This window comes from Triturus cristatus, chromosome 9, assembly GCF_964204655.1.
Source record: "Triturus cristatus chromosome 9, aTriCri1.1, whole genome shotgun sequence".
NCBI lineage: Eukaryota > Metazoa > Chordata > Amphibia > Caudata > Salamandridae > Triturus > Triturus cristatus.
In genome coordinates, this window is record NC_140592.1 from 276146833 (window position 1) to 276161562 (window position 14730).

The 14730-nt window shown below is 39.1% G+C and overlaps 1 protein-coding gene across 42 annotated transcripts in view; it reads left to right on the forward strand.

The window, feature by feature from the left end:
• FOXP1 (forkhead box P1) overlaps positions 1 to 11864 on the forward strand; it is a 1129017-nt gene extending 1117153 nt beyond the window's left edge. For all 42 annotated transcript variants that reach the window (XM_085624906.1, XM_085624905.1, XM_085624913.1 and 39 more), the window contains one exon: positions 7605 to 11864. In XM_085624906.1, coding sequence (XP_085481032.1) covers positions 7605 to 7749 — 145 coding nt within the window. In that variant the 3' untranslated portion in view covers positions 7750 to 11864. The remainder of the gene's footprint in view (positions 1 to 7604) is intronic.
• Positions 11865 to 14730: the final 2866 nt, after the last annotated feature.

The following is a 14730-nucleotide window of genomic DNA, read 5'->3' on the forward strand; positions in this document are numbered from 1 at the left end:
CCCGTAGAGGGGCGGGAAGACCCCTATGATGAAGCATGATACCAAGGGCCCTTTTGGTGTGTGAGGGGTATTTTAACAACACTGTGTGTTCCTCTCTACCATTGTGGAGAACGCACATTACCCGAGAGGACATTTAAGTTACTCATCTATAAAACCTGTTTCTAAGGGTCGATCTTTATGGTTTATAAAGTTTAGATTTACCTCAGTTTATAATGAAACCATCAGTCTTGGACCTCTTTCCATTTTTTGGGACCATCGGTCTCTGGGTTATGGTATGTGCCGACCATTTGCCTCAATCTCCTGTGGTGTGAATGAGCTAGCACCATTGTTTGCAAATGACTGAAGATCTGCAATCGCAATCAAAGTCCCTTAGTAGAACATGATTAATATGTATCATTGGCAAACAATACATGTTACCATGGTCTGTATTAATATGAATATATGAACATCCCTCCTCTAGATCAGGTTTTATCTGATGATGTTCAATGGGAGCGTCCTCCTAACGTGTGCTGTTGTTTAGAGACGATGAAACATTAATTGAATGAAGCATTTAAATTGGTGCAGATCTTAAAATCAGCCTGACCATACCCTACCTTTTACACCATTTTAATATTGGAGGAACTTTATAAGTGACCAGGTACTTAAATAAACAAATTAAATTCAGAAAAAATTATAAAAAGTCTGGTTTCTTGTACTACATAAAATTCAACCAAATCGAGGTTTTGTTTTATAGAAAATCACATACTTCTATCCATGTAATTAATTGAAGACATGCCTCATTCAGGGGCTATTCAGGCACCCTTTGAATTGATTGACATGCCTTTAAAGATTTAGCAAATGTACACTATGTGAACTGACACCCTTGTTGCAACTGAAAAAGGTCTAGGAGCTTACCAGGTTTGGGGTAGTATGGTAATAAAATATGGAAACTTTAAAATTATAGTTAAAATGAATAGTCCCTCTACATATTTATTGTCCGCAGGCACAGCTGTGTTGTGTCTTCAGTGACGGTATCAGCAAACCATAATACACAAAGTATCATTCTTGTGTACCCTCCCAACTTTATAGAGTGCTCAGTTCTGTTGTATCCACTTTTCCCACTCCATAAGAAACCTTACACAATATACACCTACATCTATACCCAATTGTAATAAACATTAAGGGGCAGAAGTAAATGGGAATTTGGCCTGTTTGCGACTGCACAATAGGTCTGCCCTATGTACAAACCGTATTTTGCGACTCGATAACCTATTAGCGACTCGCAAAATATGGCTTGCAACTCGCTATTAGGTAGGGGCGTGCCATGGGTGTCCCTTCCTAATAGCGAGCCTCACACCAATGTATGATTGTTTTGCGGCGGTATTTGCAGTTGCAAAACACTTGCAGTTAACCACCATTTTCAAAGGGGTGGTAAGCCATTCACAAACAGGAAGGAGCCCCCAGTGGACCCTTTTCTCTTTGTGATGGGTCCGAAAATATTTTTGGAGAGCAGGCGGTGGGGAACCACTGCCTGCCCTTAAAAAATGAAACTGAAAAGTTTAATTTTTCTTTTTTAAATTCATCCCGTTTTCCTTTAAGGAAAACGGGCTGCATTTAAAAAAAAAACAAAAAAAACTGCTTTATTTAAAAAGCAGTTAGACATGGTGGTCTGCTGACCCCAGCAGGCCACCATCCCTGTGAGTGTCAGCCATTCCCAATGAGGTCGCAAATTGCGCTTGCCTCATGAATATTGATGAGGCATGCAATTTGTGACCCTATAGGGAATCGCTAACGGTGTCTATGACAATGTTGTACATTGCCTTTTGCGACAAGCAAATTGCAAGCTGCAAAGCGACGCAATTTGCAAGTCGCAAAATGCAAGCGTCATTCATCTGGCCCTAACTGGCAGCTTTCTTGTTTGGTCAAGTCAGTTGTCTGCCTTAGGGAGGTCAATAAAAAACAGTGTTGATATGTCAGTCTGTTAGTTTGTGCAAAGGAACATCTTTAATGCCAGATGGTGGCCCTTGCTTCCCTAAGGCATCATCACTCCGACAGCAGGAAAATTGTTGTCTTAGTTACCTCTCCTGCTGACAGTCTAGGGCAATTTTTTTTTGCAGAGTTTTATATAGCGCAAACTTGACTCGAATCCAATCGGGTATCAGAGCGCTTTACATAGCACCAGTTACGTTACATGAGGACACACATTCATTGGTTTTAGGCACGGGGAGATTAAGTGATTTGCCCAGAATCACAGGATGTTCAGCGTCATTACCGAGACTCGAACCCAGTTATCCAGGTCCGAGATCGAGCACCCTAGCCTTTAGGCCAACTCCTCTCCCCAATTCATTTAGATATTCGGGGACACTTAACGCTTTGCTGTTAAGTATAGAGGAATGCATTTTAACACTACTCCATTGTGTGGTTCGCAATGGATTTGTCCTTTCAGCCGTTGCTTTATTTGTAACATTGTAATGACATTGGCATGAGTGGACAAATATAAGAATTAGGATTGTATTCTGCTGACAGGGGAAGGTAGGTGGTCTTCATAACCAACTTCCTAAGTTGTACCTTTGTAAGAGTATTTCAAAAAATCGGGAAAAGATCTGACTTATAAAATGTGGGTATATCAGTTAATTGACGTTTAAGCTTGGGCATTTACAAGATGGCCCATGAAAGTCTGGTGATTGTCAAATAGTCTTATCAGGTCATCTTTTTAACAACTAGTTATAAAGAGTTGAACCTTCCTAGTATTTTCTAAGTTTGGACTAGTGAGTACTTCTGTTCTTTGTAAAGTATTTTCCCCAGATAATGTTATAGGTGGAAGTAGCCATGTACAACAGAGAGAAAACCCTGAGGAATAAAATAACTGGCTGGTGTATCCCTGGCCTCTTTTGACATTCCTCACATACGCCAATGTTCACAATCGTAGAGACACCCAAGTGCACATAGGTTCTTCTCACTCTTAAGGTCTCTGTTAAATTTGGGCACAGGCCTAATCCCTGCCACAATCCTGAGTACATTTACACAGTTGCAGGAGTGGCCTCGAGCAGTGGCAGGAAAATTGTGAGGTGTTGCAAGCACTGCTGTGCTGGTTTCCCTCTTCTTCCTAGTGGCCCAAACCCTGCTAGGTAAAAACCCTGCTGGGTTGTTTACCTAGCAGACAGCCTTGGCCCCTGGGGATTCCATCTGCATGACCATCTATTGAAAGGCATACCTCCAGACACCCTGAGCCTAGGGTACAGGGAGACCGCCCACTACCTTTTAGCTGCCTGACAGACTTTGGGGCCGCTAGACTAATTGGCAGCAGGGAAGGTTACATTAGGACCAGACTTGTCTGTGCTAGGTGGCCCAAATGTCCTGAGAGACTTCCAGAGGATACTATGCACAATGCAAAGTTATAATTATGTCATTCATTCTTTATTTCTCTCTCGTTCTTGCAGCTTTTTCTTTCGGTTCCCTTTCCCAGTTATACACTCAGGCAAGTGAACACAGCAATCAGCTTTGAGCTTTGTATTCACGCGTAATAGTTGCTAAACTAAAATATAATTTGCTGTTGAGGCAATTTAAATACTCGCATGAATGAGTGGTTTCGATAGATGATATCAGAACCGCGTGGACAGTGTGAACAAATCAGAAATAGAAAGCAGTTTAAGTAAGGCAGCAGAAATAATCTTATTTGGAATCAGTTGGCTGGCTAGACCAGGATTCCATTGCCTTGCTTTGTTTCCTGCTGTTGCCTCTGTTCAGTTCTTTTGAGAACTTAAATTGTGGTTAGTTATTGCCCTGACCTACTTGAGAAAGTGGAAAAGAACATTTACGTGAAAACCTATCATCACACATTTTGTCATTTTAAAGTAGTTTCTAAATTTCTCATCTTAATAAACCGTTCTAAAAGCCTATGATAGCAATTAGACCTGCACATTTTTAAAGTGTCTATATCAAGGTAAATTACTTTCAGAAATGTAATTGGTTAAAGGATGCCATAGCAACCCCTTAGTATTGTATTTCTCTAAGAACGTTAAAGTATCTCCTGCCGCAACCACCCTTTGGTGTATGGGGCTTTCTTACCGTTCAGTTGTTAAAAGCAAAGTGTAACATGTCTTTTCTAAAGTTCATGTCCACCTCGATGGGGTTCTTGGGCTATGTAACAGCGCATCTTCTCCCACACTTAGGACTGCTCGAAAGAAGGAGGCGCTCTGTTGTCGGTTAGATGTTTGTTCAGTCTTTACCTGTTTGTTATAGCCCATTCACTTGAAAGAAAATGCAGCATCTTCACTCATCAGCACCGGAGGTTATTTGAAGGTTGTGACCAGTGATTGATGGTCAATGCGTATTGACTACTTTTTATTATGAATACGCTGAGTGAGGATACCATTTTTTTTAACCACTTTAGTGTTTTGTCATAGATTCCCTCAAAACATTATATTGGTTTAGGAAGATGAACGAATAAGAACATTTGAATAATATGAAATAGAAATTCGGATTAAAATAGTCTGTTCTCCATTTCTATTTTTCGGTTCAGCCCGGTCAATTATTCCACTCTGGGGAGAAGCCACAGCAACAAAGGCAGCTTTGTGGCTCTCCCACCTACCTGTACAGACAGGCATGCTCATTCTGCCTCCGTTTTTTTGTGAGCCTCGAAAATGAGAATCCAGTCTGCTCTTCCTTGTTAATAATTCTTTATAGAAGCACATGTCTTCTGGATTTAAAGCGGTAAGGAACCAGTTAGTAACTCCGTCTGCTCTACCTGATCCCTGTGCCTTTCACTCTTTCTTACTGTTGTGCTGACTGCTTTCTTGTCACTTTCTCTGTTTACAGTGGGGTGCGAGGGGAGGGTGACTAATGGTCTCAGTTTATAACTTTTGGCCTTCTCCCACATTAACAGAGAGGCAAAGGGAATGTTTGATTGGTGGATAGCTTTCTTTTATAACACAAACAAGAAGGAGGAATTTCTCTAATACCTTAACTGCAAAGGAGCTTTCACTCACATTCCTTATTTTTGCTATGTGTATATGTACATTCAAACTTAATTTTACTCTCCTTTGCCTCAATATAATGGAGATAATACATAACATTTGTCATTTTTTTTTGTCAAGTTTCAAAAACTAGGCAAAACGTTTAGCCCTTATTCCGAAAAATATCAATTCAATGTTAGTGTTTTTTCTACTGATTGTGCAAACGAAAGACTCACAATTTTATCACCACTGACTTATGACCTTTCCAAACTGTATTGCTTTGGTAATTGGAAACTGACTGCGGTGTCCATAGCATTGGATTTCACAACTACACTCGTGCCATTGAAAACTATGTACTCCCTCTACACATTAAAAATGTAATGTTTTACACATTGATGCTATCTTTCCTATACAGAGTGATCAAAAGACTCACGCACAAATCCGTAGTACCAGACATCAACCACGCAGACTGCATACGTACAGAAGCCTAGTGGCCTAGCTTTGAGTGGGAGGGAGGGAAATCTAGATCCAAACTATCTCCTGGATTTGTGTACTTAGGCTGACCTCCCATTTGAGGGAGGTGGACAATCACTTAATTCCTTAGTGGAAAATTGTGAAATGACTTGCATGGGTATGTCTCCAAGTAAACTGGGAAATGCACTATATGGAATGCAATGGCACTGTTCTAGCATTGTGCATCATTCAAGGAGCATTTCTTGTAGTTAACAAATCTAGCCAAAATTCAGCAGAGCGCTGGACATGGTCATAGATGAGCATAAAATCAGTGATGATTGGGAGAGGCAGACAGTTGTGGATGATTAAGGTATTGTGATGTAGTGTTCTTTGAAGACAACTCCTTTAAGAAAATTACATCACAGTGCATTAACTATCGACAACCCGTCTTCCTGTCCCATTAGTTGTGGTCTTTATGCTTTTCTTTGCCATGTACAGCCACCCTCCACTGCCTTTTGGTTCGGTTCACACTATAGAAATTACATATACCTAAATTCATACATTAAAAGGAGGCCTGGGGCAGAGTAGGCCTCTCTTGCAACAGATGATTCAGGGTTTTGCCTACAGGGAGGACCAATATTATAGAAACCTGAATCTATTATTTGCATAAAGTTAATAAAGTCCGCTGTACAAGTGCAGAGTGGAAACCAATCTCGCAGCTTTTGCAGTGGCGTGTTTTGCAGCTGTACATTGTTCTAGTATTTACTTACTTGACAGATACTCAGCACACCACCACAGACCATTGGTGCTTCCTACTGGTGGGTAAGATTGTGATGGTGACTGACCCATCATTTGAGAGAGCGCCTGAAGTCACCCATAGGTCTGAGTTTATTCTCTGACTGCACTGTGGGGTCTACATCTGTAAGGTCCTTGTGGCCTGCGTTTAAGAGATTGATAAATGGGTGATGTACATTGTCTGCCTTCCTCGAGTGACCTCTTCTTCAAGCTGTTGTAACATACTGAGAGCATGCGCAGAGCAACTCAAGACTTCTCCGAGTTGCATGGGGCATATCCCCCTGCAAATTGGGGCAGACTCCATTTTGGAATGTATTGATGTCGAATTACCGCCTCGTGAATAGCACTGAGTGCCACATCACTGGGGGACGCATATTAAGTAATTAGGCCACTGATGTATTGTGCTACCCACTCTGCAGCAGCCACTTAAATAGCAACACAAACAAAGGATTATTGTGTAGTTCAGTGGCTAGACGGTTGACACGTTGGATCCTTGTAACATGACAATGTAGAAGATTAGGATGCACCGCGCTGCCGCGCTCAAGTGGAGATAAGGCGATGGTACCTAGACATGATTGCTCCTTTGCATTTTGTACATAACAAGCATCACTCCACAACACATTTGCATTGGCAAAAGGTTTGTAAGTATGTTTTATGTATTTGTTATCAGGTCTGTGTTGTGGGATCAGACCACACTCCCCAATGTGCTATTCATCTGCTGGTCTGTAATGAGAACTTTGGCAGATCACCTCTCCTGACTGCATCCTTTTGCCCACCACGAGCTGGAGATCATGTTTTGGCTTGTTTACAGCTGACAGTGTTATTATCCTCGTTAGAACTCAGCCTTTGAATTATATTGTTGTCTTTAGCAACCCTTTTCCTTTACGTTTTTGTTCCCTGGCAGGCCTTTTCTTTCCCTATTGACAGTTTGTAAAAATATGCATTAATTTGGACTTTAAAGCATGTATCATGGTGTCTCTATGCTATGTTTGCTTGAAGTTGATTAATGATGGAACCTCGCTTGGGGTCGTCCTCTGGAGAGTTAGCTCACAGGTTCTGCATGTTAACTAGAGAAGCAGAACGCACAGCAAGGAATGATTAGCCCAGCCTCCTGAAGCTTAGTGCCCTGACAATTTACTGCCCCACTTTTGTGTTGATAATTTCAGCTATTTATCTGCAGATTTTCACTAGCTCTTTAATGTTACAGAACAAACCTGCATTTTATTTAAACAGTCACTTTTAAGAAATGTCATTTTAAATCGTTTTTTTTTTTACAGTCTAATTTTATTTTTGTATTCTTGCTGCTTTTGGACTTTTTTTTTCATGGTGGTGTCTGTACCTCTCTGTTGTTCCTGCATCAGTACATAAGTGAAGTATTTTTGGGACAGCCTTTTATTAACTGGTGCCTTTTCATTGTTTCAGGCATAGCGTGCATGTGAAAGAAGAGCCATTAGACCCAGATGAGAATGAAGGTCCTCTGTCCTTAGTGACAACAGCCAATCACAGTCCAGAATTTGATCCAGACCGAGATTATGAAGACGAACCTGTAAATGAGGACCTGGAATAAACATCTGCATTTTCACTGTCCTGAGAATGAAGATTGGAAAAACAAGTCGAAAATTACTGTGAAATCGCTCCATTGTACAGCCAGGAGGGTACACAGTCCATTTTGACAATTCTGACGTGTTAACTCTTAGTGCCATCAAGTATCCCATTTGGGAGTATTTTTGATTTTTCTACTTTTTGTTGAAAAAAGGAATTTGTACTCTGTGCATTGGATGGACTTGTTTGGTACTTGGGAATTTCCTCTCTTGCAGTCAACATCAGTGTTGTAAATTTGTTAAACGGATTCACCTACTCGCGCTTAGCAGCAGAAATTGGACTGCAGTCCTGCTAACAAAGAGATTGAAGATTCGAAACTAAGCATGTACTTTGAAGCTGCAAGTCAAACATTTGCAGATATTTTAAGGATCCCAGTGGACAACGTATTTGCACAGTACTGCATGTTAACTTGATTATCACTGCCTTTAATTATTTTGCTTCCATTTGGGATGGGGACTACTGTATATTAATGTACAAGGGATTGGGAAGACAGGAGGCAGAATAATTATCCCAAACTTTCTTAATGTATTTCCTTTCCTTTGCTCCTACCACATCATTTTAAGTTCTGACCTCAGGCCTCTGCTAAGGCCCACGGCCTCAAGTAGGCTGTACATTTTCTGTACTTCATGATGAATGTTAATAGGTGTTTTTATTATATGAAGCAGAATGTCATTTACTTGTTTGTAGTTCCTGTCATTCATTCCAGGTGCCACCCAAGGTGACCAAGGTTTGTCTAAACACACAAAATCATTCCATTTTAGTTGTTGTTTTTTTCTAATATAAAAAAGGTCCCCAACATGATGCACGATGCATAATGAGGATGCGCCATCTAGCATATTCAAGTACTGCACAATTGAGACTGAGAGACAATTGGACATAGGAACATTGCATGAGGCAACACAGGTTCATGTCACAAAGCAGTATTTTGACAATAATGGGAACACAATCAAATCCACAGCACAACCAAACATCCTACGCTCACTCTTTTGACTTTAAAGGCTGCCCTTCAGTGGCTTAACAACTGTTTTAATGTGCCAGCGAATGAATCTCACACACGACTAGGATTTTCAAATTATTATACATACACACACACACACACACATTTTCTTCTTATGAATTTGCAAGCTACAAGCTAAATATGTAATTTAATTACTGTACCTTTCTGTATCTGGTGATGGTCTCGGTATTTACAAATTTAGTACTGCTTGCTGATATTAATCTGTAAATTAGATTCAGGTTAAATTTGTAATTGGAGTTAATAGGGATTGGGCGCAATTATGTATGTGTTAATTAATTCAGCTCTGCAAATTCTACACTGCGGTTATGTTTGTTATGCAATTTCATGCCAATTAATGGAGGAAGACAGCAAATGGAACAAAGTGACCGGACTAGAGCTTTCTTTATAAGCGTAGTGAACTTTGCAGCAAACAATACATACATCAAACCGCTCTAGTAAGTCAGTATTCCATACACCACAGCCACACTTGAAAGGCTTTTTTTTTATTCTGCAGCCACTTCATTCACTTATTTATGTAGAATTTTAGTTTGTATTTTTATTTCACATCCAAAGTTTTTTTTAAAGAGATTTATCTATAGTTTTCTGTCCTTTTTTCGAAAATTACCAAAGAGATTATACAAAGGTAAATTATGTTCTCTGTTATATGCTTTATCTGAAGAAGCCAAATATCCTCTTATTGTTGATCAAAGGAGGTGGAGGAATGTACAGTGGAGTGACAAGACAATGGGTTATTGCTAACAATACCGCTCCTTTAAGTACTTTTAAAAGACCAATAGATTTATGAACCAAAGTTATTTTAATTAGTGTTTCGCTACATTGACCATATTAGATACTTTCAAAACCAATAATGGACACTTTGGGGTACGCACTTGAGAACAGTTTCAGAAGACGTCCACAATGTAATTGTCCACCTTGAACCGCAAATGGGCATTGAATAAATTTGGCTACCATGAAAAGAATATTTTTTGTGAGTGATAGAGAAAGCTTCCAAAACTGTAACCAAAATATGTAGTGGTATTCTTAGAATTCATTCTTTAGCTATTGTTAAAGTAATAATTGTGGCATGTTTGTTGACTCTTAACAAACTTTGAATATATATTTGTTTGATTTCTTTTAATTTTTACTTTTTCGTTGCCATTTTGGAATGGATTAACACCGGCATCCACACACACAGTTTTGATTCTCCAGTCTTAGTAGGCAGTTACTTTGCTTGCACAGCAATATTTTCTCTCAAAAACAAAAGGCAGTCTGTGGTGGTTTTGACATATTATGTTGTTTTAAATTATATTCAGGCAAGCTTGATGATGTGCAGGTAGTAACCACGTGGGATTGCGAGAAGCAATCTTAATACGTTTGCCAGTTAGTTCATTATTCAGATGTGGATTTGAAGCTGGTAGATCAGTTCCTTATCATTGTGTGTAGCTAAAAAGGAGTAAAGATAACAGCATGAGAAACTGTAAGTATGCATACCTCAGTTAAAGCCTTTAGGGAATGATTATGTAAAAGAATACATTTCACTCTGATGCACTTGGATGTATGTTTTGCATGCTTAGTCTAAAGACTGTAGCAACAAAATAAGGAAGAAACATTACATTTAAGATATCTTGCAGCCTTGCTGGAGAACCAACAGAAAATCTCAGGCTTCACTTAAAGCGAATTTCACTTTCCTTTTCATGATCTTGATTCTGTATCTTTTTAAATATAGAATTATTCTTTTAGACAATGGTTTATTTTAATGTACATATGTATCCCAATGTGTCGGTCAGCCTCTGTCTTTATTGGGGAGGGATGAGGGCCATTTTTATAGATCGTTCTCATAAAGGAATAAATGCATATCTGTTTGTCAAAATACATTTGCTTTCTGTTCAACTGCTTTATATTACCTATACTAGAAAAGCTTTGGAGAAACTACTGTATGTAATGGAATTGCAGAATACGCTCTACATGTATTTTATTGGTTATCCTTGCTTTAAGACTATTGGATGACGTCTGCTGACATGTGGGAGAACATCCCGGATTCTTTTGCTTTTACATTGTAACATAGTTGACCATTTTTTGATCTGTCATTGATCAAAGCATTTTGTACAGTTTTTGTGTTAAACTGGTTTTGATACTTTTCCCCACATCTTATGTAATCCTACCACTGCCTTTTTTGGCTGTCTTAAAAAGGTTCATACATTTGAAGAAAAAAGTTATTGAAAGTGTTTTCTCCTGCCACAGTAAATATGTTGCATGATGAATTCCAGGGTCACACTTTCAAAGTTTATCAGTGAAGTAGTGAATAATAACGGGGTGTCAATCTATTAAACTTTTGTATAAAACACTTTACAAGGTGCCAAGATGTAAAGACAATTTGTTACATGTTTTTTTTCTCAAAGAAAAGCCTTCATTATGAAAAGTAGTACCAGGTATTGGGTAAATTGCTGTCAGGAATGAGAGTCACGGCCGCCTTTGTCACCAAAAGTTAGTTAAATGTAAATCTTGTGAGTTTGCATTCAAAAATCAGTATAAGAAATTAAAAGTCAAGGATTTTGTAGAATAAAGTGGACATGAAAGAATTGCTTATCTAAATCGTATAGGCCAGGAATGGCACATTGCAGTAATAATCCTTGGACGCTTATCCAAGTGTTTGTTACTTTTAACAGTTGTTAGATTTCCACTACCATCGCTCTCAGATATGTCTTGTATATCTAGCATGAAGAATGTGTTGAACTGTTCTGAATAACTTTGGTATACATAACCCAAAGTCTTTCGATTGAGGTTGCCAGTCCAGCCTTGTTGCTATTGCATAAAAGTGGTCTGTTTTGGGGAAGTCCTTCTACCCATAGCCTTGAGGAAAATGGTACAGTTCAGACTGTTAGCATGGTGCTTCATGTGTATGTGCTGCCAGTAATGAGATATTTTTTAATAAGGCTTAAATGAAACTCATTCCTTACATTACCTGTAATTCCATCATTCCATGTCTGTTGATACAGACAATAAAAAAAATTGTTGTGTAGTCAGTTCCAATTACTGACATAGCATTCTTAAATGCAATAAAGCGCTGGTTGTTCACACTGGTAGTAAACCTTGCCATGTCCTCACTTTTTCAAAAATATCTGTGACTTCATCGGTGGTTATTCTTTCAAGTTCAGCATTAAAAAGGGTAAGGAGAAATCATTGTATTGTGGTCTGTTGCTGAATCAGCTATTTTAATGTCAGGGATACGTACCTCTTAGGATAAATCAGCATGAACTGCTTCAGCCTACACACACTCAAGTACATATTTCCCTTTGAGCTTTTAAGTGTTTGATAACACACATTATTGGCAAACAAAAAACGGAAACTGAACAATTTTGATGAATAATGTATGACATTTTCACATTGGCAGGATTAGTCCTCCAGATGGACTGCTAAAGACGAGATGCACCTCCTATGTTATGCACATGAATTGATCCCCTTGTCTACTGCGGTAAATGCTTAGATTAGTAAATATAAAGTGCTACATCTGTTTGAAATTAGTGGTTTGTGGAGGGATAGCGTTTATTTTTGTGGGTAGGTATCTTGAGTTAGTGTCAGTAAAAAGTGGTAAAAAATTACACCAAGAGTAAGAAAAAGGAAACTCTATTGGTACACCCAGTTTTCCTACTCAACCATACATCCTTAGTCTATATTCAGCATTGAGTATCTGTAAATCAATAAATATTCCTTAAAGGTAATGTGCTTAACACAAATAGTGTGCGGAAAACTTAACATTTATCTTTAAGTAAGGATCTAATAAGTCACTTGAGGTGACTATTCTAACATGAATGGCACCTGTTCTGGGAGCCAGATATTTTGTTCCAGATGTTTATAAATTATCTTTTTCAGTTTCACCACATTTTTTACACTAGACATGTCCTGTGTGTTCAGGATATGTTGGTCAAGACAAATTTTCCAATGCCATTTCTAAATCCCCAGGCGTACTATCTTGAATATTTTTATAATTACATTGTTTTGTAGTGTTTGAGCCAGGTCAGTATAAGCATCTGGGTGCTTAGTAAAGTTTTACTGGCTTATGCATGCTGCACGATAACTATCATTTGATTCATACGGTTGTCATCTGGGGCTTCACCTTTTCCATAAAGGTTCGAGAATACTGCTGAAATGAAGTATGTGGGTACATCCAAGGAATTTGATAAGTTTAGCATCTTGCATGCAGTTTTGAGATGCAAAATACGGTAAACCATGCTATTGACCTGTTAAAAGGCAGTATATAGTGTATAAGAAATAGTGGGATGCCTTGTACATAGGGCAGACATGACTGGTAGTTACTCTACAGTCCATTCCTCTTTTTAGATATGGTGGATGTGCTAAATGATTATGATAGACTTTGCATTTCCCTAGTTTACATTGGATTTTCTGTTGCGGTCGATGCTGCATACATTTTGATTCCCAAGTGCAAGTTGAGAAATGATCAATTATCTGATGAGGCTCAGTCTCTGAATTTAGTAAGAAGTGGGTCGTTTGGATAAAAGAGTCCACCAGCAAAAAGGGCAGTGATGAGCATAGGAACAACGGCAGAGAGCCAGTTATACGTTTACTACTGGCTCAGAATTGGACAGACACTGTACATGAACCTCGTAATGGGATGCTATAGACAAAATTTTGAAGTGAAAATAATTGTGCACAGGCTAAAATAAGCGAGTCGTCTTCAAAATCGTTCATGACACATGGAGTGTCACAAAGGTATTCATATAAATGTACGTGTTTTCACCAAGAATAGCTTGTATGTTGTCTAAGGTCTCCTTGACTCTCTTATGTGTTGTTTCCACAGTGGACATGATAACCAATATTTCTTCTTACTAGTACAGCTTAAGAGGGGCTTAAATACATGGAGCATTTGTAAGATCCTGATGAATCTTGGAAGTGTTTCGTGTGCTGCTCTGCAGTGAGTGTACTGTACTTTTTAGGATTAGCTGATGGGAAGGACGGGGGCCTTTATGGACAGTATTTATTAGAGCTCAGTGGTATGAGGAGCTGCAGGAGCAATTTAGAATTCCCCAGTTTCAGAAATCATGCTTCCAACGCACTTTACTAACCACCAATTCTCTGTGGCACTCAGTCTGCGGTGTGTGGTCTCATTTTCTCCTCCCAAATAAATATCCCACATCAGTATAGGTACCCACTACAATTGTCAGTAATACATCTGCATTATAATTCCCTAAAGGCATTGTGGCAGCTAAAGACCATATGGATCCCCTAAATCCAAGACACCACAGGGGATCATGTATAAGTAGAAAATGAAATATAGCATTGTATTCAGCGGAAACATGTTGTAAAAAGAGCAATAGAAAATGCCTTTCACAGATTTGAAGTAGCTCTCTGATTTTCCACTAGGTTCACCTGATGAGCGGAGCTAATGACTTCATATACTGCATAGACTTCCCTTTGCCCTTCCAGTTTTCATGTTGATTGCACATAAGCAGGCAACCTGCACTCCCCTGCTAGGTGTTCACATCATTTTTAGATAATTGCTACTTTAACATATTACCCCCAGCACAGCACCCAGTCTCCTTGAATCATCGTTCATGGATCATAATTGGACGAGCACCACTAACTGGGGTGGCATCAGACCAGCCTCTTCCATGCTAATCCCCTTCCATCTATTAGAAAATGTGGGTCTGTCATTAATTCCGTGTTAGGGATGCAGATCATAAACCTGTTGGTCGGACAGCATTTGATTAGACAATTGTGTTTTATATAACATCCTACAAAAATGTTGTAATCAGGATATTGACTTATCAAAATATTCTGAAGGTAGTTTTATACAGGCAAGTATAGATCTACTTTTGTTAAATCCACATCTACTCCAACTTGCATCTTCTCATACCTCTTTTACTATTCTGATCCCCCATACCAAGCCTTTCTAACCCCTTCCCTCTGACTCTTCACCCTCCACCACCCTTT